General features: G+C 52.3%; 1 protein-coding gene across 1 annotated transcript in view; it reads left to right on the top strand.

Annotated features, from left to right (window-relative positions):
• Myo15a (myosin XVA) overlaps window positions 1-24,407 on the top strand; it is a 52,809-nt gene that overhangs the window by 8,894 nt on the left and 19,508 nt on the right. Inside the window, exons 7-44 of the mRNA XM_004640294.2 lie at window positions 3,103-3,108; window positions 3,508-3,611; window positions 3,754-3,817; window positions 4,703-4,816; window positions 5,541-5,702; window positions 6,500-6,613; window positions 7,195-7,253; window positions 7,344-7,467; window positions 8,407-8,502; window positions 8,889-9,020; window positions 9,534-9,659; window positions 10,291-10,368; window positions 11,013-11,161; window positions 11,255-11,300; window positions 11,480-11,604; window positions 12,334-12,451; window positions 12,939-13,114; window positions 13,577-13,661; window positions 14,367-14,420; window positions 14,516-14,597; window positions 14,672-14,802; window positions 15,362-15,457; window positions 16,289-16,524; window positions 17,820-18,001; window positions 18,281-18,353; window positions 18,549-18,740; window positions 19,521-19,681; window positions 19,794-19,888; window positions 20,449-20,563; window positions 20,727-20,794; window positions 20,867-20,944; window positions 21,112-21,292; window positions 21,398-21,530; window positions 21,812-21,917; window positions 22,070-22,142; window positions 23,159-23,280; window positions 23,508-23,567; window positions 24,100-24,175. Coding sequence (XP_004640351.1) covers window positions 3,103-3,108; window positions 3,508-3,611; window positions 3,754-3,817; window positions 4,703-4,816; window positions 5,541-5,702; window positions 6,500-6,613; window positions 7,195-7,253; window positions 7,344-7,467; window positions 8,407-8,502; window positions 8,889-9,020; window positions 9,534-9,659; window positions 10,291-10,368; window positions 11,013-11,161; window positions 11,255-11,300; window positions 11,480-11,604; window positions 12,334-12,451; window positions 12,939-13,114; window positions 13,577-13,661; window positions 14,367-14,420; window positions 14,516-14,597; window positions 14,672-14,802; window positions 15,362-15,457; window positions 16,289-16,524; window positions 17,820-18,001; window positions 18,281-18,353; window positions 18,549-18,740; window positions 19,521-19,681; window positions 19,794-19,888; window positions 20,449-20,563; window positions 20,727-20,794; window positions 20,867-20,944; window positions 21,112-21,292; window positions 21,398-21,530; window positions 21,812-21,917; window positions 22,070-22,142; window positions 23,159-23,280; window positions 23,508-23,567; window positions 24,100-24,175 — 4,192 coding nt within the window. The remainder of the gene's footprint in view (window positions 1-3,102; window positions 3,109-3,507; window positions 3,612-3,753; window positions 3,818-4,702; window positions 4,817-5,540; window positions 5,703-6,499; window positions 6,614-7,194; window positions 7,254-7,343; window positions 7,468-8,406; window positions 8,503-8,888; window positions 9,021-9,533; window positions 9,660-10,290; window positions 10,369-11,012; window positions 11,162-11,254; window positions 11,301-11,479; window positions 11,605-12,333; window positions 12,452-12,938; window positions 13,115-13,576; window positions 13,662-14,366; window positions 14,421-14,515; window positions 14,598-14,671; window positions 14,803-15,361; window positions 15,458-16,288; window positions 16,525-17,819; window positions 18,002-18,280; window positions 18,354-18,548; window positions 18,741-19,520; window positions 19,682-19,793; window positions 19,889-20,448; window positions 20,564-20,726; window positions 20,795-20,866; window positions 20,945-21,111; window positions 21,293-21,397; window positions 21,531-21,811; window positions 21,918-22,069; window positions 22,143-23,158; window positions 23,281-23,507; window positions 23,568-24,099; window positions 24,176-24,407) is intronic.

Genomic DNA, 24,407 nt, shown 5'->3' with positions numbered 1-24,407 from the left:
AAAAAAAAAGTTTATGTTCACCACCTTGTGGGAATTTCATTCTGGGGGAGGAGGCAGAAAGGAAAAAATATATAAATATAGTATATTATATATAGTGTGATAAAATATAGTTAATGCTTAAAACTTTTAAAATGTATTACAGTAAAATTTATTGTCACTAATCTCCCTCAAAATATCCTCTCTTACTTCAAAAACACTTACCTCACTGTTTTTGCCAGTTTCTCAAGCAGTTCTGGAAGTACTCTTTCATGTCTTTATTTGTGCTCAATGTCCTGACTTCAAAATATTTACCTTTTGTGGTCATTTTGACTTTTGGAAAGAGGCAAAAGTTGTATAGTGCCAGATTTTGTGAATAAGGTGGGTGAAGATGCACCATGATATTTTGGATTTCAGCAGCAGTATTCACTGTATTTTTTATGACACTTTTTAAGACATCCACAAAAAAAGACTTCTAGAACTGCTTCAATATCTGCCAAGAAGACTGCTGGGACTGGGGTTCAGTCACCTGTATGCTGTGCCAGTGCCGGCGCTGCCCCTGGGGTGTGCTGAGACAGCAAATGAGACTGCGCATTGTGGCACGCACCTGTAATCCCAGAGCTTGGGAGGCTGAAAGCGGGAGGATCACTACAAGTCTGATCTGCATAGTGAGGCCCTGTAGACCCTGTACTAAATATATTAAAAAAAAAAGCTGCCAAGAACTATGGGAAAGTGTGTTTAGAATGAAGTGTTTTGAGGGGGATTAATAGCCATGGGTCTTTTACTGTAATACATTTAAAAAATTTAAACATTCACCATTTATTTTGAGCTCATTTCCTATTTGTGTAAGGGTAGTGTGTTGGAGAGGGAAAAGTAGGGAGGACAACAGACAGTGTTGATGGCTGTAATTGTAACCATAATAGTCAAAGAATGGGGCCAAGCACAATGGAGAAGAGTGAAGGGGCCAAGGGCAGAGCACATACAAAGGTCCTGAGTTTGAGCAAGTCTGGGACACTCAAGGGACAGCAGAACAGTAGCATGGAGCCCAGATGAGGAAGGAGAGAGGGTCAGGCCAGAGCAGTGGCAGTGTGCGAGGCTGATCTTGATGTACACTGAAGCCAGCTAATGGTCTTCAGAGGGATCAGACAGAGCCATAAGAGGGGGCTGAATCTGAGAGTGACCGCAGCTTTCAGCCTCCTGGTAGCGTGGAGACAGGCAGGGCGGTTGAGGAGCAGGTTTGTTGAGAAGTATCCACTAGGTGTGGGAACTGAAGCCTGGAAAGGGAGTGAACTTGCCTGATGATTCAAAGTGGGATAGTGGAGGAATAGATTTGTAGCACACAGTAGAGAGCTGTAGGAGAAATGGCTGAGTCTGGGAGCTTCTGTGCTGGCATACCGCCAATGTCAGAACATGCTTGCCAGCAGTGTGGCTATAGGGCTCCTTTCTTAGCTACAGCTCTGCCCTGCTTCTGTCATTGTACAGTTAGGCATGGCCGGACCCTGGTTCTTAAACATTGTTTGTCCTTGTCCCATCCTCCCCCATATATGTCCGTCATCCTCGACCTGTCACCCATTGATCAGCCAGATGGTATCATAGGTTCCAAAGTACTCACACCATCTAGCACTTCAGAAAATCTCAGGGCTCCTTCTCATTGGACAGGCTTTGGTCAGGTGTCCCCACTGAAGCTAATCATGTAGCAAGAGAAGTGCTGTGCTCTGACCAATAGACATGGGCCGTAGTGTCTGCCCCTCCACTCTTCATCTATTCCAGCCCAGGAGTCCTCTCTTCCAGCTCCTGGCCTCGTGCCCCACTCTGTGCTGGGCTCCAGGAACAGAGAAGTGGCCCTCCCACCTTCAGGTGCCCTCAAGGGGCTCCCACAGTATAAGGGGCTTCCTTATACTAAAGAATAGTATAAAGCACTGATGACAAATGTTTTAGAGCTTTCAATGATAACAAACGCATGCCATAGATTTGCCACTACTGGTGTAAAGCAGTGCCACACCCCAGATTACAGGTGTGATTTTTGCATTGACCAGGTCTCCCCTGCTTTTTCCCTAAGGCTTCAGGAAATGACTTAGGCAAACCTAATTCCATACTCTTGCTAGCACATGTTTGTCACTGTCTTATCGGGGGTCCCACTCACAGATTCTGGGATCCCTGGGCAAATCATATCACTTTTCAAAGTCTCTGTTTAGAAAACTAATATGCAAAAACAGTGGTGGTATTAATACATAATTGGTGGGATATTTATGTTACCAATGTCATACAGCAATAGTCTGACTCATAGTAGGTGCTGTGATCATTTGTGTGTCACCCTAGGCAGAGCTGCTCATTAGATCATTGGCCTTTTTTTTTAATCCATTCAGTGAGGTTTTGGAAGGCCTTCTATGTCCTCTATGTGAAACTGAATCTTGCTGTATATTAAAGCCAGCTAATGGCTGGTCCCAGGCAGATGCTAGGACTCAGAGGTGCACAGATAAACTCATGCTCATAGGAGCTAATATTCTGGTGGGAAGACAGACAACACCCAAGAAAACAGACAAGGAAGTGGATCTTTCTAAGGGTGCTGAGAGTTGAGAGGGAGAGAATCCAGGTGGTCCAGGAGGCTTCCCTGACAGAGGTGAGAGGGCCATGCAGACACTGAGAGCAGCAGCTTACAGGCAGTACGAATGGTAGATGCAAATGCCCTGAGGAGTGTGCCTTGGTGTCATGTGAACAATGAGGGTTGCACAGTGTAATGGAGGGGAGACAAGGACATGATGAGGCTGGCCAGCGCTGGACCTTGGAGGTCACAGAAAGATTGGTTTTGAGCCACTGAGACAGAAGGAGAGGGCAGGTCCAGAGAGGAGGTTGAGGAGCCTGTTAGCCGTGGGCAGGTAGAAGAAGACATCCCCAGAGCCTTGTGGCAGGCAGACCTAGCATACTCCAACACCCTGGGGTCACGTTGTATTGCCAAAACTGGAACACCTGGGGTGAGATGCATGAGTTTGTGTCACAGAGGACTGGCTGGTCCCTCATGAGTCCTAGGCTCCTACCTAGTTTCTTGGGGTGAGAGACAGTCTTATCAGTAACTCACTTCTGTTCTTGTCTTTCATTCACTTTCTCCCTTCACTGGTGTTCCTGAAGATAAAGGTACTTGGAGTGTGTGTGTGTGTGTGTGTGTGTGTGTGTGTGTGTGTGTATTTGTGCATGCTCCTATGATGGTAGACAGGATGGGGCATCTAGAGGAAAAGAATCCATAGGCATCCAGGAGACCTGTCCTGGGCTAGGGCTGGGGGTTTGTGGTCAGGGGCTGCCGTATGTGAGCCGAGGGGTCTGGGAGAGGGTTGCATAGAACTTGCTGTGAAGTAGTTTGACAGCTTGGGGTGAGGACTTTGGGGAGACCCCAAGATTCTATAAGGAATCCCTTTCTGGTCACCTCTGAGCAAGGGGATCCTTAAGGAACCTTGTGTCTAGATGTGTCCGGTTCCCCTACCCTTGGATCCAGAACATACTAAGCACCTGCACATGCTCCTCTCCCCTGGGGCCCAGATCCTGGAAGCAACACCTCTCTTGGAGTCCTTTGGTAATGCCAAAACTGTAAGGAATGACAACTCCAGCCGCTTTGGGAAGTTCGTGGAGATCTTTCTGGAAGGGTGAGTGGGATGATGGTAAGGCTCCCAAAGGCCACATGACACCACCCACCTGTCTTGGGAGCTCCCCATGCCCAACCAGCTGCCATGCCCCTCTCTGAACCTTACCTTCTACCTCTTGAGCTGACTATGCTTCTCACCCCAGGGGCGTGATCTCTGGTGCCATAACTTCCCAGTACCTGCTGGAGAAATCTCGGATTGTGTTTCAGGTGGGCTGCCTCTTCCAGGCCTGTGTGTGTGGCAGGGTGGGGAGATACAGATGTTCACAGCTTGGTACCTGCAGGGCTGGAGAGATGTCCCGTTATGAATACATGCATGCATAGGAGCATCTGCATGTATACATATGTGAGCTCAGGACCTCATCACCTACCCCTCTCCCAGCCCCTGCAGCTGGGTGGGCTCTACCCAGTCTTTGAACCAACAAGGCATACTTTGGTCTCAGGATCTTTGCAACTAGTGTATTTGCTTCTCCTGAGCACTGAACTCCAAAATGCAATCCCCTTACCTCCTCTAAGCCTTTCCTGCATGTGCCCTGTTCAGGGAAGCTAACCCACTTACAAATTCAGCCCCTCTCTACCTTACCAGAACTCTCACCCCTTCATTGCTTTATTTCTATCCAGGCTGCTTCTTACCATCCGAAATATTTTACATTTGAACCAGGGATTGCTGAGTGTCTTTCCAGTTAGCAAGAGGGCAGAGCCACATCAGGGGTTTCTATTACCCTGAGGACCTAGGACATGGCCTGAGGCATAGGGAGGACCCAGCCACATTGACTGAGTGCTCAATCAGGAAACCTGTTTGTGCACATCCAGGCTATTGACATGTATATATTGTAGGCATGTGTGGCTGGTACACAAGAGAAAGGACGGGCTGTCTTTCTTCTGATTTTTCCAAACGAAATAAAATTTTGCCACTAAGCTAAACTTTTCCATTCCCACCCCCAAGCTGGGCTTCCTGCTTATCACAGAGGTTCCCAAACTCACTGCAGGCCCTAGCTCATGTTTATGATTGTGAGCATACTGGGTCCATCTGTGTGTCTGGGGGGTCACCAAGGAGGTGGCTCCCTTCTCTGCACCCACCCATTCACTCTGCAGGCCAAAAATGAGAGGAATTACCACATTTTCTATGAGTTGTTGGCTGGGCTGCCTCCTCAGCTGCGGCAGGCCTTTAGCCTTCAGGAAGCTGAGACCTACTACTATCTGAACCAGGTGAGCACCTGCAAGCATCCAAAGCTCCAGAACCCCTGGGTGGCTCAGGGAGCCCAGCTGTGGTGTCCTAATATCCAGGGAAAGTGAGGAAGGCTTGGAGAGGGAAAACCTGGATTTGAGACGTCTCACCTCTGCCAGGAGAACAGAAATGTTCAGGGCCCAGCGCAGTGCCTAGAACAGAACTAGCCAACTGGGGCTGCTGCTTGTCTCCTCTTTGGGTCTCGGTTTCCATAACTATGAAATGAGGATACATAATAACCCTGTATAGTTTAAAGAGAAAAATAAAATATAAGCAACAGGAAACAGGAAGATAGATCTTTTGCAAATGGAAAAGGGATCAAGAGATGAAGAAAGAGGGAAGGGGAAGGTAAGGGCAATAAAAAGAATTAAGATATGTACATATCTCTTCCCCAGGATGAATGTAATCATTATGTACCTCAATCATACTAACAAAAAATGACACAAAAACCTTGTAACACCCCTGTGCAGGGATATAGTGAGGTACAGGTAAGGAGAGGTATGTAATGAACTTACGGCTAGCCTGTTGGACACTCTCCTTGCACATTGGTTACTGTGTCATGATTATTAACTATGGCTGCTACTCATCACATCTGGGATCTGGCAGCCTGTCTTGAGACCCCTCAGAGCCCTCCTGGCCATGACAGTAGAACAAGAGCATGAGGCCCTACCATCCACCAGTGACCCAGCCCCCGCTCTTGCTCAGGGAGGGAACTGTGAGATCCCAGGGAAGAGCGATGCTGATGACTTCCGCCGGCTCCTGGCTGCCATGGAGGTGCTGGGCTTTGGCAGCGAGGACCAAGACAGCATCTTTCGCATCCTGGCCTCCATCCTGCATCTGGGGAATGTGTACTTTGAGAAGTATGAGGTGAGGGGACCCTGCTGTCTGACATGGGCAGAGACTATCTGAGACTTCTACATTTACTGTCCAGGTTAACCACGCAGGTATTTGTTCAGCAAGCCCTTGGAGGTGTTTATCTTTTTCTTATTGATATATGAAGTCTTTTTATATACCTTGGAGAAGTCAGATCTTTGTTTCTGATATGAATTTAAATATATTTTCTAGTTTGTCATTTATGTTTTGATTTTCTTTACAATTTTTTGGCATTTCTGTGGGGGTTTTGGCCATGCAGAGCTTTGTAGTGAGACTCTGTACAAAAAGCTTCCTGGGTGCTGAGTTTACAGGTGTCTGCCACCATGCCCAGTTTCTTTTCCAGAATTTAGTTCTAACTTGTTTCTACTTTTCTTTTCTTTTCTTTCTTTTTTCTTTTCTCTTTCTTTCTTTCTTTCTTCTTTCTTTCTTTCTTTTTTTTTCTTGTGGAACCGGGAATTAAACTCAAGCCAGGCTTATTCTACAGAGCTATCTCCCCAGCCCTGTTGATTTTTTTTTTTTTTTTTTTTTTTGGTTGGCTCAGGCTGCCTTAAGGGTGGGTCTGGTAATGAAGGTGGAGGTGTGGATCAAACCCTGGTATCCTGCTTCAGACAGTATTTGCATGAGCAGATGCTTAAACAACTGAGCTAACTGGGGGAGGGGGCATTGAACTCAGGCCCTTGCGCTTGCCAGGCAAGTGCTTATTCTACTGAGCCATCTCCCTGGCCCTTTCATAGGAACTTTAAACTCAGCTTATCTAGTTCACAGCACACTGCTTTTGCTCCTTTACACAGACAGATACGCAGGAGGTGGCCTCGGTTGTAAGTGCCCGTGAGATCCAAGCTGTGGCCGAGCTGCTACAGATCTCCCCTGAGGGCCTACAGAAGGCCATCACCTTCAAAGTGACCGTAAGTCAGCAGGCACAGATTCTGACAGGGCCTTTTACCAGAGCCTGGACAGGTTGCCCTACATGTCATCCTCTGCAGGCTCCTTCTCCCTCTCTCCCTTCTCTCTGTCCCTGCCTCTCATGTTGGTTAGACTAACCTTAGATTCCAGAGGCATCAGGCTCCCAACCTCTAGGCCTCTGCATAGCCTGATTCCTCTACCTGGCATGCTCTGCCATGCTCTTTTCATGCCTCCTTACCCTTCCGTATCCAATGTAGACACCCTTCCTCCTAGAAGTTTTCCCTGACCCTGGCTGGCTTAGAGCCTCCCCCAAATTTTCATAACTCTAGGCTCTTCCCCTCTTCCCAGGCTTTCTGCTAATGCCTCTCTCCCTCATTAGATGGATGCCCCTCTGCCCCTGGCACCACCGGGCAGAGGGAGAAAAAGGACAGCCTTTGGCTTGCCTTTGGCCAAATGTGCTTGAAGCCAGTCACACCATCTCTTCAGTCCCCTTTCCTATACCTCCTGACCTCCAGTTTTCTGGGGGGCTTCCTGGAGGCAATGAACAGCCTGCTGCCACTCAAAGGCCATGTCCCTCCCCCAGGAGACAATGCAAGAGAAGATCTTCACACCTCTGACTGTGGAGAGTGCTGTGGATGCCAGGTGAGGCTGCACCCCTATCTGCCTGAACCCCTAGACCCTAATACCCCATCCCTGCACCCCACCCACCTCAGCACTGCCTCTGCCCTCCAGGGATGCCATCGCCAAGGTTTTATACTCACTGCTGTTCAGCTGGCTGATTGCCAGGGTCAATGCCCTGGTATCCCCACAGCAAGACGCGCTGTCCATTGCCATCCTGGACATCTATGGCTTTGAGGTAGGGCTGTGTGGATGGTGATAGGGGAGAGATAGGCCAGGAATTACTGCCTGCCCTTCCTGCTCACATGCCCGTGGATGCCAGACCCCTCCCCACCATCATCTACCCTGCCTGTTCTGCTGCCTTCTCAAACCCTCAAACAGTCCCTGAGTCCTGAGAACCTGAGCTGAGCAGTGCTGGGATCCCCAGAAAGGCTTTTTCCCAATGGGGCTGAGTTGGGGCAGGATAGATTCTGAAGGGTCCATGTGATCAGAGCCATGAGACAGGCAGCAAGGGGTGTCTAGAGAGGGCCCCTGCCTCAACTGGGGTTGGGAGTCAGGGAGGCTTTCTAGAGGAGGAGATGGTCCCAAAAGCATCTATGGGAGGAAAGTAAAGGCCTTCTATGGGAGGAAACAGCAGCAACAAAGGCCAGGGGGCGTGGCAGGGCATAGTGCCAAAGACTGATGCCCTTCTTGGAGTGCTGCTCAGTGGCAAAATGGTGAGCCAGGCAAGGTCACAGCCACAGAAGCCAAACAGCACTCATCTCACCTGTTGTGTGCCAAGTGGTATTAGTTCAGCTCACCCTCATAACAGCCCTGTAAGGCAGGAAGTATTGGTAGCCCCATTTTACAAATGGGTAAACTGAGGTACAAGGTGATTACCCAAGATCACACAGCTAGAAAGTGGCAGAGACAGGATTCAAACCCAAGCAGAAGACTCTATCCATGGCCTGGGCTTCAGCTTCTACCTGTGCTGCCAGGACCCGAACTCCCAGGCAGTGTCCTGGGGGTGATGGGCTCAGTAGGTTTGAGAAGTTCCTGTGATCAGGCTTCAGCTCCATGAAGCTGCTACCATGGAAGGCAAGGAGGGCCTGAGTGGGGAGGTGGGCAGGGCCCAAGGTGGGACAGAAGGGCTGCTGGTCAAGGGGTATCAGCTTGCTCTCCTCACTGCGCCCTCCAGGACCTGAGCTTCAACAGCTTTGAGCAGCTGTGCATCAACTACGCCAATGAGAACCTTCAATACCTTTTCAACAAGATCATCTTCCAGGAGGAGCAGGTATGCAGCCTGTGAACAGTCTCTTACCATCCTTACTGGCCAGTGGGCCTCCTTGGAGACAGACAAGAGCAGACTGGTCTCTAAGGGCATTCCAAGGTCACTGAGGGGCAAGTGCAGGGAAAGACATTCTGGGCAGGGACTAGACCATATGAAGCCTTGTGTTCTAGAGATGTGTATGTACTGGGTTGCAGAGGCCAAAGAGAGGTCCTCTGGGAAAGGGTCCTTTTGACATTCGTGGAAGAAGCAGCTCATGCTGTTCTGTTTGGGGGTGAGTTCCCTGTTCTAGTAAATATGCAAGCAGAGATGTTCTGGCCAGCCTGGGAGGTAGGTTGGATGGGGCCTGGGCAGGCCCAAGAGGCTCAGCCCCTACGGCTTGCTGTCTGCAGGAGGAGTATATTCGCGAGCAGATTGACTGGCGGGAGATCACCTTTGCCGACAATCAGCCCTGCATCAATCTCATCTCACTAAGACCGTATGGCATCCTCCGTATCCTTGATGACCAGTGCTGCTTTCCCCAGGTGAGCTGTGGTGCTTGTGTGGCTGCTTGGGTCCCTGAGGTCGCTGAGAATCCTGAGCCTCATCCTACCATGAGTACCTCTCTGAGTGGAAAGTGGGGCATTGGGACCTCCATCCTACCATTCACAACCTGGGGTGATTAAGGCTGGACTAGGGGGCTGTAGGCATCCAGAGGAGGGGTTGCACCAGCCTGAGAAGCCCAAGGGGACTTCCTGGAGGAGGTGACCTTAGATTTAGGCTGCAGACCCTGACAGTGAAACATAAGGGTGAAATGGCAATGGGAGCTCACAGGCCACTGGGAGCTGATTCAGCCACACCTGTCTGTAGTGGTCCATTTAGATCCCCAGCATCTGGCTGGGGCACTTGCTTTTCCACCCCGAGCTGTGGGAAGCCAGGGTGGGAAGCTGTGAGTTGCTCCCCTCCATCCACTACCCTCAGGGGAGCAGTCAAGGCTGGAGAATTTGCCACTAGGTCAAGAACAAGGTGCCCACCCACCAAATCCTACCTATCCCCAGGCCACAGACCACACATTCCTGCAGAAGTGCCACTACCATCATGGCGCCAACCCACTGTACTCCAAGCCCAAGATGCCACTACCTGAGTTCACCATCAAACACTACGCAGGCAAGGTCACTTACCAGGTGAGACCCAAAACAGCCGACAGGAAGCAGGGGCTGCATTTCCCCTATTGGCTGGAAATGGAAAGCACACTGTAGGTATCACAGACACCTAGTTTTAACTCTAGTCTTGCAGTTCCTAGCTGTGTGACTTTAGGAAAGTCATTTAACCTCTCTGAGCTTCCGTCTGCATCTTATAGAAAACAGGGATGATAGTGCCTATCTTCTGAGGTGTATATGAGAAGCTTAAGGTAGATCTGATAGACAGTATCCCCTTTTGGTAGAGATGTAACTATTATCTGATGTATTTCAGCCCTGGAGATCTGGCAACTAAGCTTGGGGCAGGGATCGGTCCTGAGAAGCCAAGGCTGATGCCCCTCCCCCAGGAATGAGGAGTATGGTGGGGTTGGACCAGGAGGCTGCAGCAGTGAGTTTGATCCAGTCCTGTGATAGACAGAGAGACAGAGGCCTGGTAGAGACAGGCCAGAGTTATCTAGAGAATAAGAGTCTCTGAGGAAGCAAGAGGAGGAGTCAGAAAGAGGCTCTGGAGCATCCTGGAGTGTGCTGTGTCTCTGCCCTGCGCCTGTGGTGGTACAGGGCAGTGCCAGGGCTAGCACAGTCTACCCCCTACTCTCTTGCTGGCCCTGTTTTCCAGGTACACAAGTTCTTGGACAAGAACCATGACCAGGTGCGCCAGGATGTGTTGGACCTGTTTGTACGGAGTAGGACGAGGGTGAGTGAGGCCGGCTTCCAGTGAAACCTGAGTGCTTCCCAAGCCTCACCCAGCACCCACTTGGCCTCAGCCTGTCCCTTCCCTCCCCAGCCTCTGCTTGTCTGGCTTCTCGCCAAGCCAGGTCATCACCACAACCCAGCCTCAGTGTTTCCAGCTCACCTCTCCCTCGCCCACTGTGTTCTGGACTGTTTGTCTAGACATTCCCCAGGACTGCCATGAGGCCCAGAAGGGGGAACTTGGGAGGAACTTGTGTTCCCTGAAGACTTGGAGGGGTTCCCCCGTTACAGCTCCTACTGGCCAGCAGATGGCCCTCAGTCAGAACACATCACCTTCCTTTGGGCCTCCACTTCCTCTCTGTCAAATGAGCACCCCTCCTGAGGTCATCAGCCAGAGTTCACAGGCCTGCATATGGCAGACCACCTCCAGGGCCAGGCACAGTCAGTGACTGTGTTCCCGAGTGAAAGAGAAAAAGCCAGCCTCACTGTGGGGTGGATCCTCAAGGTGCTAAACTCCTTATTTTGAGAAGTAAGCAAGCCAGGATGGCAGAGAAGGCAGAAGCCTATTTCTCAGATTCCTTCAGTCCAGCCTTTGAATCCTCTGCTGTCTTCCCCTGCCTGTTACCTGGTCGTGGATCACCTGCCCAGGTGGTGGCACATCTCTTCTCCAGCCACGCCCCCCAGGCTGCCCCTCAGCGGCTGGGTAAGAGCAGCTCCACAACCCGACTCTACAAGGCACACACAGTAGCTGCCAAGTTCCAGCAGTCACTCTTGGATCTGGTGGAAAAGATGGAGAGGTGGGGAAGGCAAAACACCAGCCTGCGCGTGGCCCTTAGTGAGCACTCTCCTTCTTTGCCATCTCACACTGCCTGCCTACTGCCCCTGCCCAGGTGTAACCCCTTGTTTGTGCGTTGCCTGAAGCCCAACCACAAGAAGGTAAGTGAGAGCTGAGGCCTCTAGGAGAGCCAAATCTTCCTGTGTTGTGTGGCCTTGGGTAAGTGTCTTGGCCTCTTGAGGCCTCCACTTGCCTGGCTTCTGTGGTGATTTCACCACTGACAGTGCCACTCCTCATGGGTGGGCTGCTGTGCACACTCCCTCTCTGGGCACCCCTCCAGGAGCCAGGTCTCTTTGAGCCGGACGTGGTGATGGCCCAGTTACGCTACTCGGGGGTTCTGGAGACTGTGCGGATCCGCAAGGAGGGCTTCCCAGTGCGGCTACCTTTCCAGGTGTTCATTGACAGGTATCTCCATCAGAGTAGTTCCTGAGTTCCTCAGACCCCTACCCAAGCCCCTGTGGCCCTAGGAATACACAACCCAAACATGGGATTCACAATGTAGTTGTGCACTCTGTAAGACTTATGGTAGCTATTACATGGTATATATTTATGGTTTTACCTTTTTTCAGGTTTTTTTTTTTTTTATGTATTTAGCACAGGGTCTACAGGGTCTCACTATGTAGCTCAGACTCATAGTTGTTCTCCTGTTTTCAGTCTCCCAAGTGTTGGAATTACGGGCGTGTGCCACCACACCCAGTCTCAATCACCGTCTCAGCATGCCCCAGGGGCAGAGCCAGCATAGCATGCCAGGGATCTACCGGCTGCTGTGCCCTGCCTGAGCTTTTTTCAGTCTTAGTATATCTGTGCTGACTCCAAAGAGGGGTGATTTCCATAGTTATTATGACAACCTTCCAACAGATGGCAGTAAAATGTCTTGTTTTACTGAAATTGCCTCTTGAATTTTTCTGATATCCAGTATCCTTTGTTTTTTGGGTTTTTTTTTTTTTTTTTGTTGTTGTTGTTGGTTTTTTTGGAACTGGGGATTGAAAGAGTGACATTCTCTGATTAGATGAGACTATTAGTAGGGCCACCCTGGGAACCAGCCTCTGAGATACAGGGTTGTGATGGTAACCCTGTGGTCTGTCAGGCTCCTGGGGTAGATACTATAACCTTGGGTTGTTTGGGCCCCCACAGGTACCGCTGCCTGGTGGCCCTCAAGCACAACCTGCCAGCTAATGGGGACATGTGTGTTTCGGTGCTGAGCCGCCTGTGCACAGTCATGCCAAACATGTACCGTGTTGGAGTCAGCAAGGTGAGTGCTGACCATAGTCAGGCCCTAGAGACCCCTGACTTATAGGCTAGGGAGTCAGAAATGTCCCAGGTCAGGATTCCTATCCCAGCCAGGAGTGGTGGCACACCTGTAACCCCAGCTCCCCAGGAGGCCAAGGCAGAAGAAGGACCACAAGTTCAAGCCCAGCCTAGCAACTTAGCAAGACCCTGTCTCAGAATAAAATTTTTAAAAAGAGCTGAAGATGTGTACAGCTTAGCCCTGTGTTCCATCCTCAGTACCACCAAAATTAAAATAAGATTCATGTCCTGGAAAACATCCCCCTGGGCTGGCCATTTGGCATCCTTCCCTTCCTGGGCACCAGCATCCTCTCTCTCACCTCCCTGAACTCAACCCGCCTTCCAGTGCAGCTCCTCCAGCTACGCGTTCTGTCTCCATGAACTGCTGGAGGGGGAGGGCTCCCTCCAGCCTCCTAGCTGTTACCTACCTTGTGCCTGCTTTCCATCTCCAGCTGTTCCTTAAGGAACATCTGCACCAGCTGCTGGAAAGCATGCGGGAGCACGTCCTGAACCTGGCAGCCCTCACGTTGCAGCGCTGCCTCCGTGGCTTCTTCATCCAGCGGCGTTTCCGCTCCCTGCGCCGTAAGATCATCCTACTGCAGAGCCGGGCCCGTGGCTACCTTGCCAGGTAGGGCTCAGAGAAGGAAGGATTCCCTGAGATCCTGTGCTTGGGCTTGGGAGAGGCTATGCTGGAACTCAGGAAGTGAGCACCTTGTCTCTGGAGACATGCAAGCTGAAAGAGGAACCTCTGCAGGAAGAATGATCAGATTCTCAGTGTTTCTGCTTTGGGTATCCTACCCATCGCCAGGTCCTCTTAATTCAGTGCAACTCCATTCAGCTGAGAGGTGCCAGTCCAGCATCTCAGGGATGTGGGCACCATAACCTGATCTCAGCACAGCTTATACAGGCCTTCCTGCTGCTTTTGCTCTGTGACCTCTACTAAGTCACTGCCCTCCTCTGAACTCTAATTTCCCTTGCTAGCAAAGGGTCCCAGAGTGAGAAGTAAGCACTGTGTCCCAGACCCAACTGGTAGAGGCACCTCCGCCCCTTGGTCACCCTGTCACCCATGATCCCACTCCCGGCCCCCTAGGCAACGCTACCAGCAGATGCGAAGAAACCTGGTGAAGTTCCGAGCCCTGGTGCACATGTACATGGACCATCGGCGCTACCTCAAGGTACAGGCCCTGCACCACCTGGGTGCAGGGGTCCACAGGAAGGGGAGGCACTCATTGCCCAATGGAAAGACTGTTGGCTTCAAATAGTCTGGGGCTCTGCTGTGTACAAGCTGTATAATCCTAGCCCCTCTGTGGCTCAATTTCTCATATTCCCCATAGGGGTAGTGCAGAGGGTCAGATGGGATGTGGCATGGGAAGGATCTAGGATTGGGGATCTTTTGGAATTGGATACAGTCACAGCATGGTCACCTGAAAATCTCTAGCTATGGTCTGACCCTGAACTTGAGGCTAGACCCAGCCCACTATCTCATAAACCAACCACCAGAAAGACAAATGCCATTCCCAAGGCACAGAGGAACTATGTGTCTTTTACTCAAGGTCTTGTCACATGATGGAGAAGGGGCAGCATGTTCATGCTGCTCACTGCTTAAAGCTCCAAGAGGTCCCCTTCCTCATGTGTCTTTCCCCCAAAGTCTTTCTTTCTCACTGTCCCACTGTCTCTCTCTTGCTTTCACCTTTCCCTTCCCTGGTTCTCTGCCCACCTTGGCCAGTTTTGCTCCTCTCTGAAGGGAGCAATAGCCTCCAGGCTGCAGCTGCACGAAGCTGCCCCTCCTCATGCCAGCTGCCCTGTGAGCCTGGCCTGCCCTGCCTGGGCTGCCAGCACCTCTGCCCACCATCCCGCCCTGACCATCTGCTCTCCTGCAGCTGAGGGCAGAACGCAGGCGCCGGGTGGAGGAGGTGCGGCTGCGGGAGCAGGAGGTGGGTGCAGCTCGGGGTGGCAGCAGGGGACAGGGAGGGAGACTGGCAGGTGGGAGTGTGGCAGGCTACTCCCTCACTACCTGCTGTCCCCCCAGGAGCTGAGCAAGCGGGAAGTGGTGGCCGTGGGACACCTGGAGGTCCCAGCAGAGCTGGCTGGGCTCTTACAAGCAATGGCAGGTGTGTTAGCACTGGACAGTAGGGAAGGGCATGGGGGGTAAGGGTGAAGTTAGCTCATGCCTCATTCTCCACAGGCCTCAGGTTGCCCAAGGTCCCCCGAGTGGCCCCTGTGCGGACACCCCGGCTCCAAACTGAACCCCGAGTCACATTGCCCCTAGATATCAACAACTACCCCATGGCCAAGTTTGTCCGGTGTTACTTTAAGGTAAGGACTCACATTAGCCAAGGGGCCCTGGCCAGTGGGCACAGACCACTGTCAGAATTGACACTGTCCTTGGGCTGGGAATATGGCTCAGGGACAGAGTCTTTGGGTTTCATGCTCAGGATTACAAAAATTGGAAGAAAAAAGAAAGGACAGTGTTCTCCCCTAGGGGCATGTTTCCATGGTGCAGAGTACAGGCCTTCAGCAATGGTTCATTGGCATCTGGGATTCCAGGGCCTGAGTGGAGGGAGGCCTCAGGCTTAGGCAGTGGCTTACCCTGAAGGCTGGACTTACTGCCTAAATTCAGGGCTTGGAGAGCCATGGAATGTGTCCTGCTCTCATTTCCTCACCACTGTACCCAAGGACCCAGGCAATGGTTCCTCCTGCCTCTACCACAACTTACAAGTCCACTGTCTGCTCTTGTCCACCTGTATCCCTGTGCACACAGTGCAGACAGGGGCCTACCTTCTGGGCTTAGGCACTCCTGCCTGGCACAGAGCAGGGACCCAGCAGTGCTTGTCAGTCCCAGCACCATCTCCTTGTGTCCCTGCCATGTCCCCAGGAGCCTGCCTTTGGGATGCTGACAGCCCCCCTGAGGACACCTCTCACACGACTGCCGGCTGAGCACCATGCAGAGGCTGTGAGCATCTTCAAGCTGGTATGGGCTCCTGGCTTTGAGGCCAGACTGTGAGACCCTTAGTGCTGTCCTCATAGGTGCTCCACAATCCAACTCATGAGCTCCGCTTCTCATCTTTGGAGAAGAGACTTATATGTCTATAGGGGAATCTGGCTTCACTACTAGAGTCATCTTCCTAGCAAAACAAGAGCCTTAGAATGAGTCTGTCTGGCACCTTCCTGGGACACCGATGTGTCCTCTCCTAAAGGATGTTCCTGTGTGGGGAAGGACACTCTCTGAGGGGTCCAGATGGGCCCCTATCTCAGCCTTGGACTGCACCCAGGAGGGCTTCATGGAGGGAGGCATTGGAGCTAAAGGGGAATTTGCTGCAGGGAGAGTGAGGCAGGCACAGAGGGAAGAGGGAATATGGGTGGCCAGAAGAGAAGCAGGAAGGCTGTGGGGATGGTGAGCAAGGCCCCAGTGGTAGGCCCAGAACTCAGTTTTTACCCTCAGGAGAGTGCTTCCCTAGGAAGGAAGCAAACAGCTGGAAGAACTCTCGGGGACCTAAACAGAGTAGGAGCTGAGGGGGCCAGCTGGAGACCAGGAGAGAAAGGAAGGGTAGGACCAACAGGGGAAGCATAGAAGGCTCAGGAGCAGGAGAGGAAGTGAACATGTACTTTGGATCTTAACTTTTCCCATAGTTGGGGTGAATTGCCTCATTATTTGGCATAGAATACAGCAGCTATATTATGAGGGGCTTTTATGTGGGTGGGGGACCCATGGGAGAGGCAAGATAGGGATGCATATTGGAAGGTGGGGATTTGGCAGGAACAGCTCCCTGAAAGGCCCACAGGAGTCTTGTTTGTGGCTCAGATCCTGCGTTTCATGGGTGACCCCCGCCTGCATGGTGCCCAGGAGAACATCTTTGGAAACTACATCGTGCAAAAGGGGCTAGTGGCACCTGAGCTTCGGGACGAGATCCTAGCCCAGCTGGCCAACCAAGTGTGGCACAATCACAATGCTCACAATTCCGCACGTGGCTGGCTGCTGCTGGCCGCCTGCCTCAGTAGCTTTGCACCATCTTCACGCCTTGACAAGTTCCTCCTCAAGTGAGTGGGCCCTGTGGGGCTGGGTGGGAGTGGATTCAAGGGGCAAAGCCTCCAGGAGGAGGCACTGGCCGGACATGAACTAGGGATGGCACTTGGTCTCTGCTGATCCCAGAGCAAGAGCTTCAGGCTTCACTATGCAGGGCAGGAGTCAGGGAAGACAGGATGGACTTCTAGAACCCAGAAAGAACAAGACCAGGATGTGGGGAACTGGAAAAGTACAGTGTCCTCTTAAGTCATGGAGGCAAGGAACATAGACACTGGGCTTTGACAGTTGGGGTTCAAATCCCAGCTTACTCATGGATGGACTGTGTGATATTAGGCAAGTTACTTAACCTCTCCAGGTCTCAGTTTCTCCCCTTGTAAAATGAGGATAATGATAGTACATATTTCATAGGCTAGTATAAGGATGAAATGTAGAAACATACATGTAGTGCCCTAAGCAGAGACAGGGCATGTGATGAGTACCATGTGGGCATAGCCATGATGATCATGTAACGACGTTACCCTGCTGCTGGGTGAGAAGCATGACTCCAAGGAAAAGAGCTCAGGCAGGCCTAGGTATAGAGTCCAGCTCTGAACTTATCTGCTGTGTGGCCTAGGACCAGTCACTGCCCTCTCTGAACCCGTTTTTCTCATGAATTGCAGATGGTAACGGGATCCACCTAACAGGGTACCACTACAGAGCTTCACCCAGACCAGTGTGTAGTATATGGTCATTGCTTGACTGGGCTTGTGACTATGGAAGCTGGGGCAGCTGCCTTCTTATGAGCTTGGCCCTGGGTTCCCTCCCTAGCTGCTAGGGGCCTGTACTACAGCTGCTCCTGGCAAGGCGGCAGCAGAGAGGGACATGCAGCCTGGTACGGAGTGAGCACATGGGTCCCAGGCTGCGTCGAGCCACCAGGCCCATCTCTCACATCAATGAGAGCATGGCAGTGAGACCCAGAGGGGGTATATGACCACCATGTGCTACCTGGTAGGGCAGAATCCTCTAGAGTCCAGCCTTTGTCCATATTCAGCTGTAGAACCCCATACTGACAATAGCATTTTGTTCCAACAAGCTGGGACTTCTTTAACCTATCCCTGGATCTCTGTGCTACCCTGAGATATACTTCTAGGCTACACTAAACACATTTCTGTTTAGCTATGATCTCTGGGGCATCCTGAGATCTTTATGCCTTCACTATAGTCCAGAGTTCTAGGCTATAACCTAGGATCCTTCCAAACTAGTCTTTCAGGCTCACCTTAGAGCTGTGGACTTCCTGGGATCCTCTCAGGCTCCAATTCCCACCCATCAGGTTCGTGTCTGATTATGGGCAGAATGGCTTCCAGGCAGTGTGTCAACACCGTCTCATGCAGGCCATGGGCCAGGTCCAACAGCAAGGCTCAGGGGTAGCCCGCACCTTCCCCCTGACCCAGCTTGAGTGGATCACCATCCACAAGAAGGCCAGCATGGCGCTGGGTGTGAGCTGCTTCAATGGTGAGCTGCCCTGTCTCTGCCTCGTGGACTGGAGTCAGCAGTCCAGGATGTCCTGGGGTCAGCAGCAGCCAAGGGGATTCTGGAGCTGGGAAGGGGTTGGAGAGGGCCTACTCAGATGTGGCTCCGAAAGAAAGTTAGGTGGGGCCAGGGCCCTGGCAGTGAAGATGCAAACACAGTCCAAGATCAGAGTCTGGAAGCCTGGAAGGAAAAGTGGGCAGGGAGGCCATTGAGGCTGCACTATAGGTGCCTAGACTGACCCTCACCCCCATGCTGCCCCAGGTGACCAGTTCTCCTGCCCAGTGCACTCCTGGAGCACCGGAGAAGAGTTGGCTGGAGACATCTTGAGGCACAGGTTGGCTTCTAGAATGCCCTGCCCAGCACAGTGTTGTGCCTGTGGGAAGTAGGGGGGGAAGAGTAGGAGGCTGGATTCCTGAGGGGGTTCCAGGGCCACTCTGTCACAGCCAGGGTCTGATTCATACCCCAAGGTCTCCCAACAAATTGTTCGATGGTTTCATCTCTTATTTCCATCCTTGCACACTGTCACCAGGGGGCTGACTGATGGCTGGCGGGGCTGGACAGTAGCCATGAAGAATGGTATCCAGTGGGCGGAGCTGGCTGGTCATGACTACGTGCTGGATCTGGTGTCAGACCTGGAGCTTCCCAGGGACTTCCCACGACAGAAGTCCTACTTCATCGTGGGTGCAGAAGGGCCTATGACCAGCAGGGGAGGACCCAGAGTGTAGGTAGCTACCAGGGTACCCTCACAAATACAGCCTCTCCCAGGCAGAAGGCTTTTCCCACCTAGCTGCTGTGAGAGGCTGGGTTCTGAGGGTTTTTTCTAAAAAAATTTTTAGGGGCCGGGGAGATGGCTCAGTGGAATAAACACTTCCCTGGCAAGCACAAGGGCCTGAGTTCAATCCCCGGTTCCGCAAAAAAAAAAAAAAAAAATTGGTACAGGGTGTATAAGGTCTACAGGGTCTTACTATGTAGATTGAACTCATAGTGATCCTCCTGTTTTTAGCCTCCCACTGGGATTACAGGCATGTGCCACCATGCCCAGTCCCAATCACCATCTCAGCATGCCCCAGGGGCACAGCACACTGGGGATCAAACCGGGCCACTGGGCTCTGCCTAAGCAGGCACGTTAGTTCCACTGAGCTATCTGACCAGCCACCCCCCCACCTTTTTTTTTTTTTTTTGTCATGATTTGTTTTTGGTTTTGTTTGTTTTGAAATGAGTCTTGCTATGTTGCCTGGGGCAACCTGGAACTTCTGGTCTCAAGCAATCTTCGTGCCTCAGCTTCCTGAATACCTGACACCCAGCAGCCCTGTCTTCCCCCCCACCCATTGAACTCAGATCCTTGTTTTTGCCAGTCAAGCGCTTATCCTACTGAGCCAACTCCCCGGCCCCAAGCCCTGCCTTTTAAATGAAGAGTCATCCAGCTTTGGGCACAGGAGATTTGGGGGCTCTGGGGACTGTGAGTCTCTGTGGGCCAGCTACTCTGTGTTCATCCCCACAGGCTGTTTGGGAACAGCTGGGACTCAGATGAAGACACACCCATTGGGCCTCAGTCCCAGGACCATGTGACCAAAGTGCTTGACTCTGAGGGGTACTGCAGCCACAATGAGGACAGTACCAACGGAGAGCCTGAGGCTCAGAGGGGGACAGCAACACATCAAGGTCAGCCACCAAAGGCCACTATTGCTGGTGGGAATGGAGCCTAGAGGGGACTGTAGGGAGTGGGGACCAGCAGGAGAAATGAGCTTAATGTTTTTGTGCACCCTGCACCCAGATGCAGATGGCCCTGGAAAGCCCACTGTGCCCCCCAAGGGGTTGGACTGCTACCTGGACAGCCTCTTCAACCCTGTACTATCCTATGGGGATGCGGTAGGAACAGGGCGGGGCACTGACTCATAGTGGCTCCGTGTACTCTGAGTCATTCATGCCCACGGTGATATGAAGCACTGTACAGCCAGGGCCAGAGTGATGTGTCCTCTCTGAGGCTCTACCGGGGACAGAGAAAAGGATGAGGGTCTCCTTGAAGCTAGAAATGTTCCTGACCCCAGAAGGACACAAAGCAAGAATACAGGACCCCTCCCCCACCTCCCAAGACTCCATGGGAATCAGTCCTGGCTTGGTCCCTGGCTCTCCCAGCCCTCTTCTGGGAACTCCCAGAGCTCCTCTGTGCTCCCTGGGATGATACATAGCAGGGCACAACTCCTTTTTGAGCCTCAGTTTATTCCTCTGGGAAGCGGGTGTGTGGGGTGTGCTGAGTTCTAGGGAGGACTAATTGGAATACCTTTTGGTTAAAGACTGCATAGAGCAGATACATAGCCAGTGGGAACTCCCCCCTGGGTGGAGGAAGTGGCCCGGTGTCAGGTGCCTGTTGCTATGGAGCTTCAGGATTGCACACTGAGGCGGTCACTCTAGCCACCTGCTATCCCCAGGACCTGGAGAAGCCTACAGCCATTGCTTATCGCATGAAAGGGGGCGGCCAGCCTGGCGAAGGCAGCAGTAGCAGTACTGAAGAGTCTCCCAAGAGAGCCCCAGAACCAAAGCCAAGTCAGTGCGCCCCAGGGTGGCTCCAGGAGGGTAGGGGGTACTCCCTGATCTTCAGGACCAACATGGGCTGGAATAGAGGCATGCACAGGCATGGTGGTTGCTGAAGGACTAGGGCTCCCAGTTCTGTTTTCTGGCTTATTGTGTGCCCTGCCTGGTTTCCCAGTCCCTGGCCTGGATGCCTCCACACTGGCTCTGCAGCAAGCCTTCATCCACAAACAGGCTGTGCTCCTGGTGAGTGAGGCAGGGACTGTGGCTGTGGGGGTGGGGATGGACTGCCTAATCAACATTGCCACCTCTCCCTAGGCCCGGGAGATGACCCTGCAGGCCATGGCTCTCCAGCAGCAGCCCTTGAGCCCTTCCTTGAGACCCTTGCTCCCAGAGGTAAGCCTGGCCCACCTAGGATGAGAGGATGAGAGGATGAGAGGCCCTTAGAGACATCAGCTGTGAACAGGAGCACAGTGCTGCCCCCACAGCTCATCTGGGGCAGATGGGGCCCCTGAGAGCAGCTGTGTGTCCTGGAAGTCCATCTCATGCCTTGCTCTCTGCAGAAACCCATAGCGCCAGAGGCATGGCCGAAGTGTGTAGGCTCCGGCCTTCCTGCCAAACCTGTGCTCCTGAGGTCTTCTCCAAGGCCCGTGGCTCCAGCCTTTCTGGCCAAGGCTCCAAGGCCCCCCGCCAAGCCTGTGGCTGCCCCTGTTCTACCTCAGGATCGAGCTTTACCAGAAAGCAGTGAGTGTTCAGTCCACCCCAGCCTGAGGGGCTTCTCAGAACAGATGCATGTGTCTGTGGCCTATGGTCTCACTCTCTCCCCCGCCCCCCATCTTTGACCCCCAGCATCAGCCTCCCCAGAGCTGGTCCGGTACTCCACACTCAACTCGGAGCACTTTCCACAGCCCACACAGCAGATTAGGGACATCATTAGGCAGTATCAGCAGCCACTCCGGGGAGGCCGCCCTGAGGCCCTGAGGTGAGCAGCACCTGCCCTCCAAGTCACTGGCCTGTGGCCTCTCATTGCACAAGAGGGTCCCCCTTGAGGGAGGGGTGTCTGTTTATGCCAACAACTCCAGATGACCAGTGACCCCAGCAGCCCAGACTACTATCATCTCCCTTGTGCAGTATGACTTCAGACCAGCTTCTGCTCCTCTCTGGGTTCTTTATAATGATGGGGGTGATGGTGGGCAATGTTTCTTATTGTAGGAAATGTGTGGGAGGGAGATTCTGTCCAATTCACCATGGTTCCCTTAGTAGGAAGGATGGTGGGAAAGTCTTCATGAAGCGACCTGACCCTCATGAGGAGGCCCTGATGCTCCTGAAGGGGCAGATGGCTCACCTGGCCACAGCACCAGGCACTCAGGTGAGGGAGGGTAGGCTGGGCCTAGATAGAACAAAGAAGGAAGGGATTCTGGGGAGTCTCAGAAACTAGCTTTGTTTGACAGCTATGGCATGCCCCTACCCTCTGTGGGGCCCACCTGTTGCCCCCTTAACACTCTCTTTGGGGTGGGACAGGTATCCAGAGAGACTGTGGCCCTAGTGAAGCCAGTGACCAGCCCACCAAAGATGTCCATGGGGGCCACTCCAGGTGAGAGGGGAGAAGGAATGAGCAGGTATCCTGGTGTATAAGTAAATCAGAGTGCAGGTGAACTTGAGTATCAGCGGGGGGAGGGGTCTGTGTTCCTCAACCCATGTGTACATATTGTGTGGACATTAATATACTCATATAGACAAGGAAATCACACTGGTTGCTGGCTAAGCCTACCCTGGCCCTCCCTTAGTCCTACTAAGGCCCATTAAGGCAGTACCAATTGTGTCTACATGATATATAGTGGGGGGCACAGACGTTAGGTGGCTCGGCCAAGGTAGCATAGCTCCAAAGTGTCAGACCAGGGACTTAAACCAGAGTGCCTTCCTGGCACTCCAGTTGGAATCCTAACCTCTACAACCTCTATCTCATGGCAGTCACAGTGATCTTAAACTACAGAAGTCAGTTCACATGCGCCTGGCAAAGACCTTCCAGTGGCTCCCGTGATAAATTCCAAATTCTTCACTGTGGTCTTTGAGACACCTCCCCCTCCTTTAGGCACATTCTATCTTGGAATGTACCAAGCCTCTTCCTGCCTCGGGATCTTTCCACTTACCCTTCCTTCTATCTAAATGCTCCTCCTCACCATCTCTGAATGCCTGGCACCTTCACATTATTCAGGTCTCAGCTCAAGTATCATCTGTTCAGAGAGATCTACTGATACCACCTGCTCTGAAGGACCCTCCCAACCCATTCCTGCATCACCCCATTGTACTTCCAACAAAGCTCCTATCACTAAAAGCCTTGTTTCCTAATGTTCTGTTCCACCTGCACCTGCTATGAGACTCTAAAGTCAAGAGCAGGGCCTCTGTTTCTCCTGTCAGGAGGCATTCTCAGCCCTTGGTGCTGCTACTAGGCATTCCCTATATAGGACTTGTGGAGCAAAGACATGGGTTGTGTGAGTGCACCCACCTGAGCAGATATCTAGCGACTCATGGTTGTTTCCAGATCTCCTCCTCCAACCTGCCTGCCTCTACCTGCTGCCTCACTCCTCACTTCTCTTCTGCTCTCTCCAGCACTGCCTTCGAGATCACTGGAGCCCCCTGAGGAACCTGTGCAGACCCGGCTGCATCGCCTCATCAACCCCAACTTCTATGGCTACCAGAACGCCCCCTGGCGGATCTTCCTGCGCAAAGAGGTCCCTGGCAAGCCCAGGCCAGAGCCAGGGAAAGGGCTGCATTGAGATGAAGCAAGGGGATAGTTGGGGTGTTGGCCCAGGAGAATGGAGTGGGTGGTGCTAGAGCTAGGGGCAGAGCCAGAGCCCAGGAGGGACTGCTGAGGAGTGGGGCTCCTTCTGAGAAGTGGGATAGGTGAAAAAAGATGAGAGGGCAGTTGAAAGATACTCATGGAAGCCCTGTCTCACAGGTGTTTTACCCCAAGGACAACTACAGCCACCCTGTGCAGCTAGACCTTCTGTTCCGGCAGGTAAGGCTTCTCTTCCCTTTCTGTTTCACTGTACTCATAGGGCAATGGGACCATAGACTCCAAATTCTCCCATCCAAGTACTAACCAGGCATGACCCTGCTTAGCTTCCAAGATCAGATGAGTTCAGGCACATTCAGGGTGGCATTGTTGCAGACAAGACTCCAAATTCTGCTTTGTATGCTGGCGTGTGGGGTTCTTGAGCTTGGGAAGACCTCTTGCAGAATCCTCAACTCTCAGGGATGTGGTCCATGAGCTCACACTTCAGTTGAGCCACAGTCACAGTCTATGTGAACTAGGTGGGGTCAAATCCAAGCCCCACTGGACAGATAAGAAAACTGAGGCCTAAGAAGGGCAGAAAAAAAATACAAAGGTGAGAAGGAGAGGACCACTGTAAATGAAATCTAATTTATGAAGAGGATCTAGTTTACATATGACACCACTGCTGTGAAATGGGATGCCTCATTCCTATATACCCCAGAATAGTCCAACCTGGTTCCTGGCTAGTGTCCCAACTCATGCCCTGTTCCCACAGATTATGCACGACACACTCTCAGAGGCTTGCCTGCGCATCTCCCAGGATGAGAGGCTCAGGATGAAGGCCCTCTTTGGTACGGTGAGGGCAGGGAGGGATGTGAGTGGGGTAGTTACCCACAGCCACAGCCAGCCCTTTTCTAGAAGGAGGCTTATGCAGACAGGCCCAGCCCACCTACTCCCAGGTGTGCCCCTCCTCGTTTAGCTCTGGCCCTCACATGGCCAGGCTGCATGGTTGAAGTCAGCAGTCCCTGACATGCAGTGTGGTCCCAGCTATCTTGTTCATCTCTAGTTTTTTGTTTCCCAAAA

The sequence above is a fragment of the Octodon degus genome, unplaced genomic scaffold, assembly GCF_000260255.1.
Source record: "Octodon degus isolate 3935 unplaced genomic scaffold, OctDeg1.0 scaffold00122, whole genome shotgun sequence".
NCBI lineage: Eukaryota > Metazoa > Chordata > Mammalia > Rodentia > Octodontidae > Octodon > Octodon degus.
The sequence above is the reverse complement of the archived record's forward strand: the minus strand, read 5'-3'. Positions and strand labels throughout refer to the sequence as shown.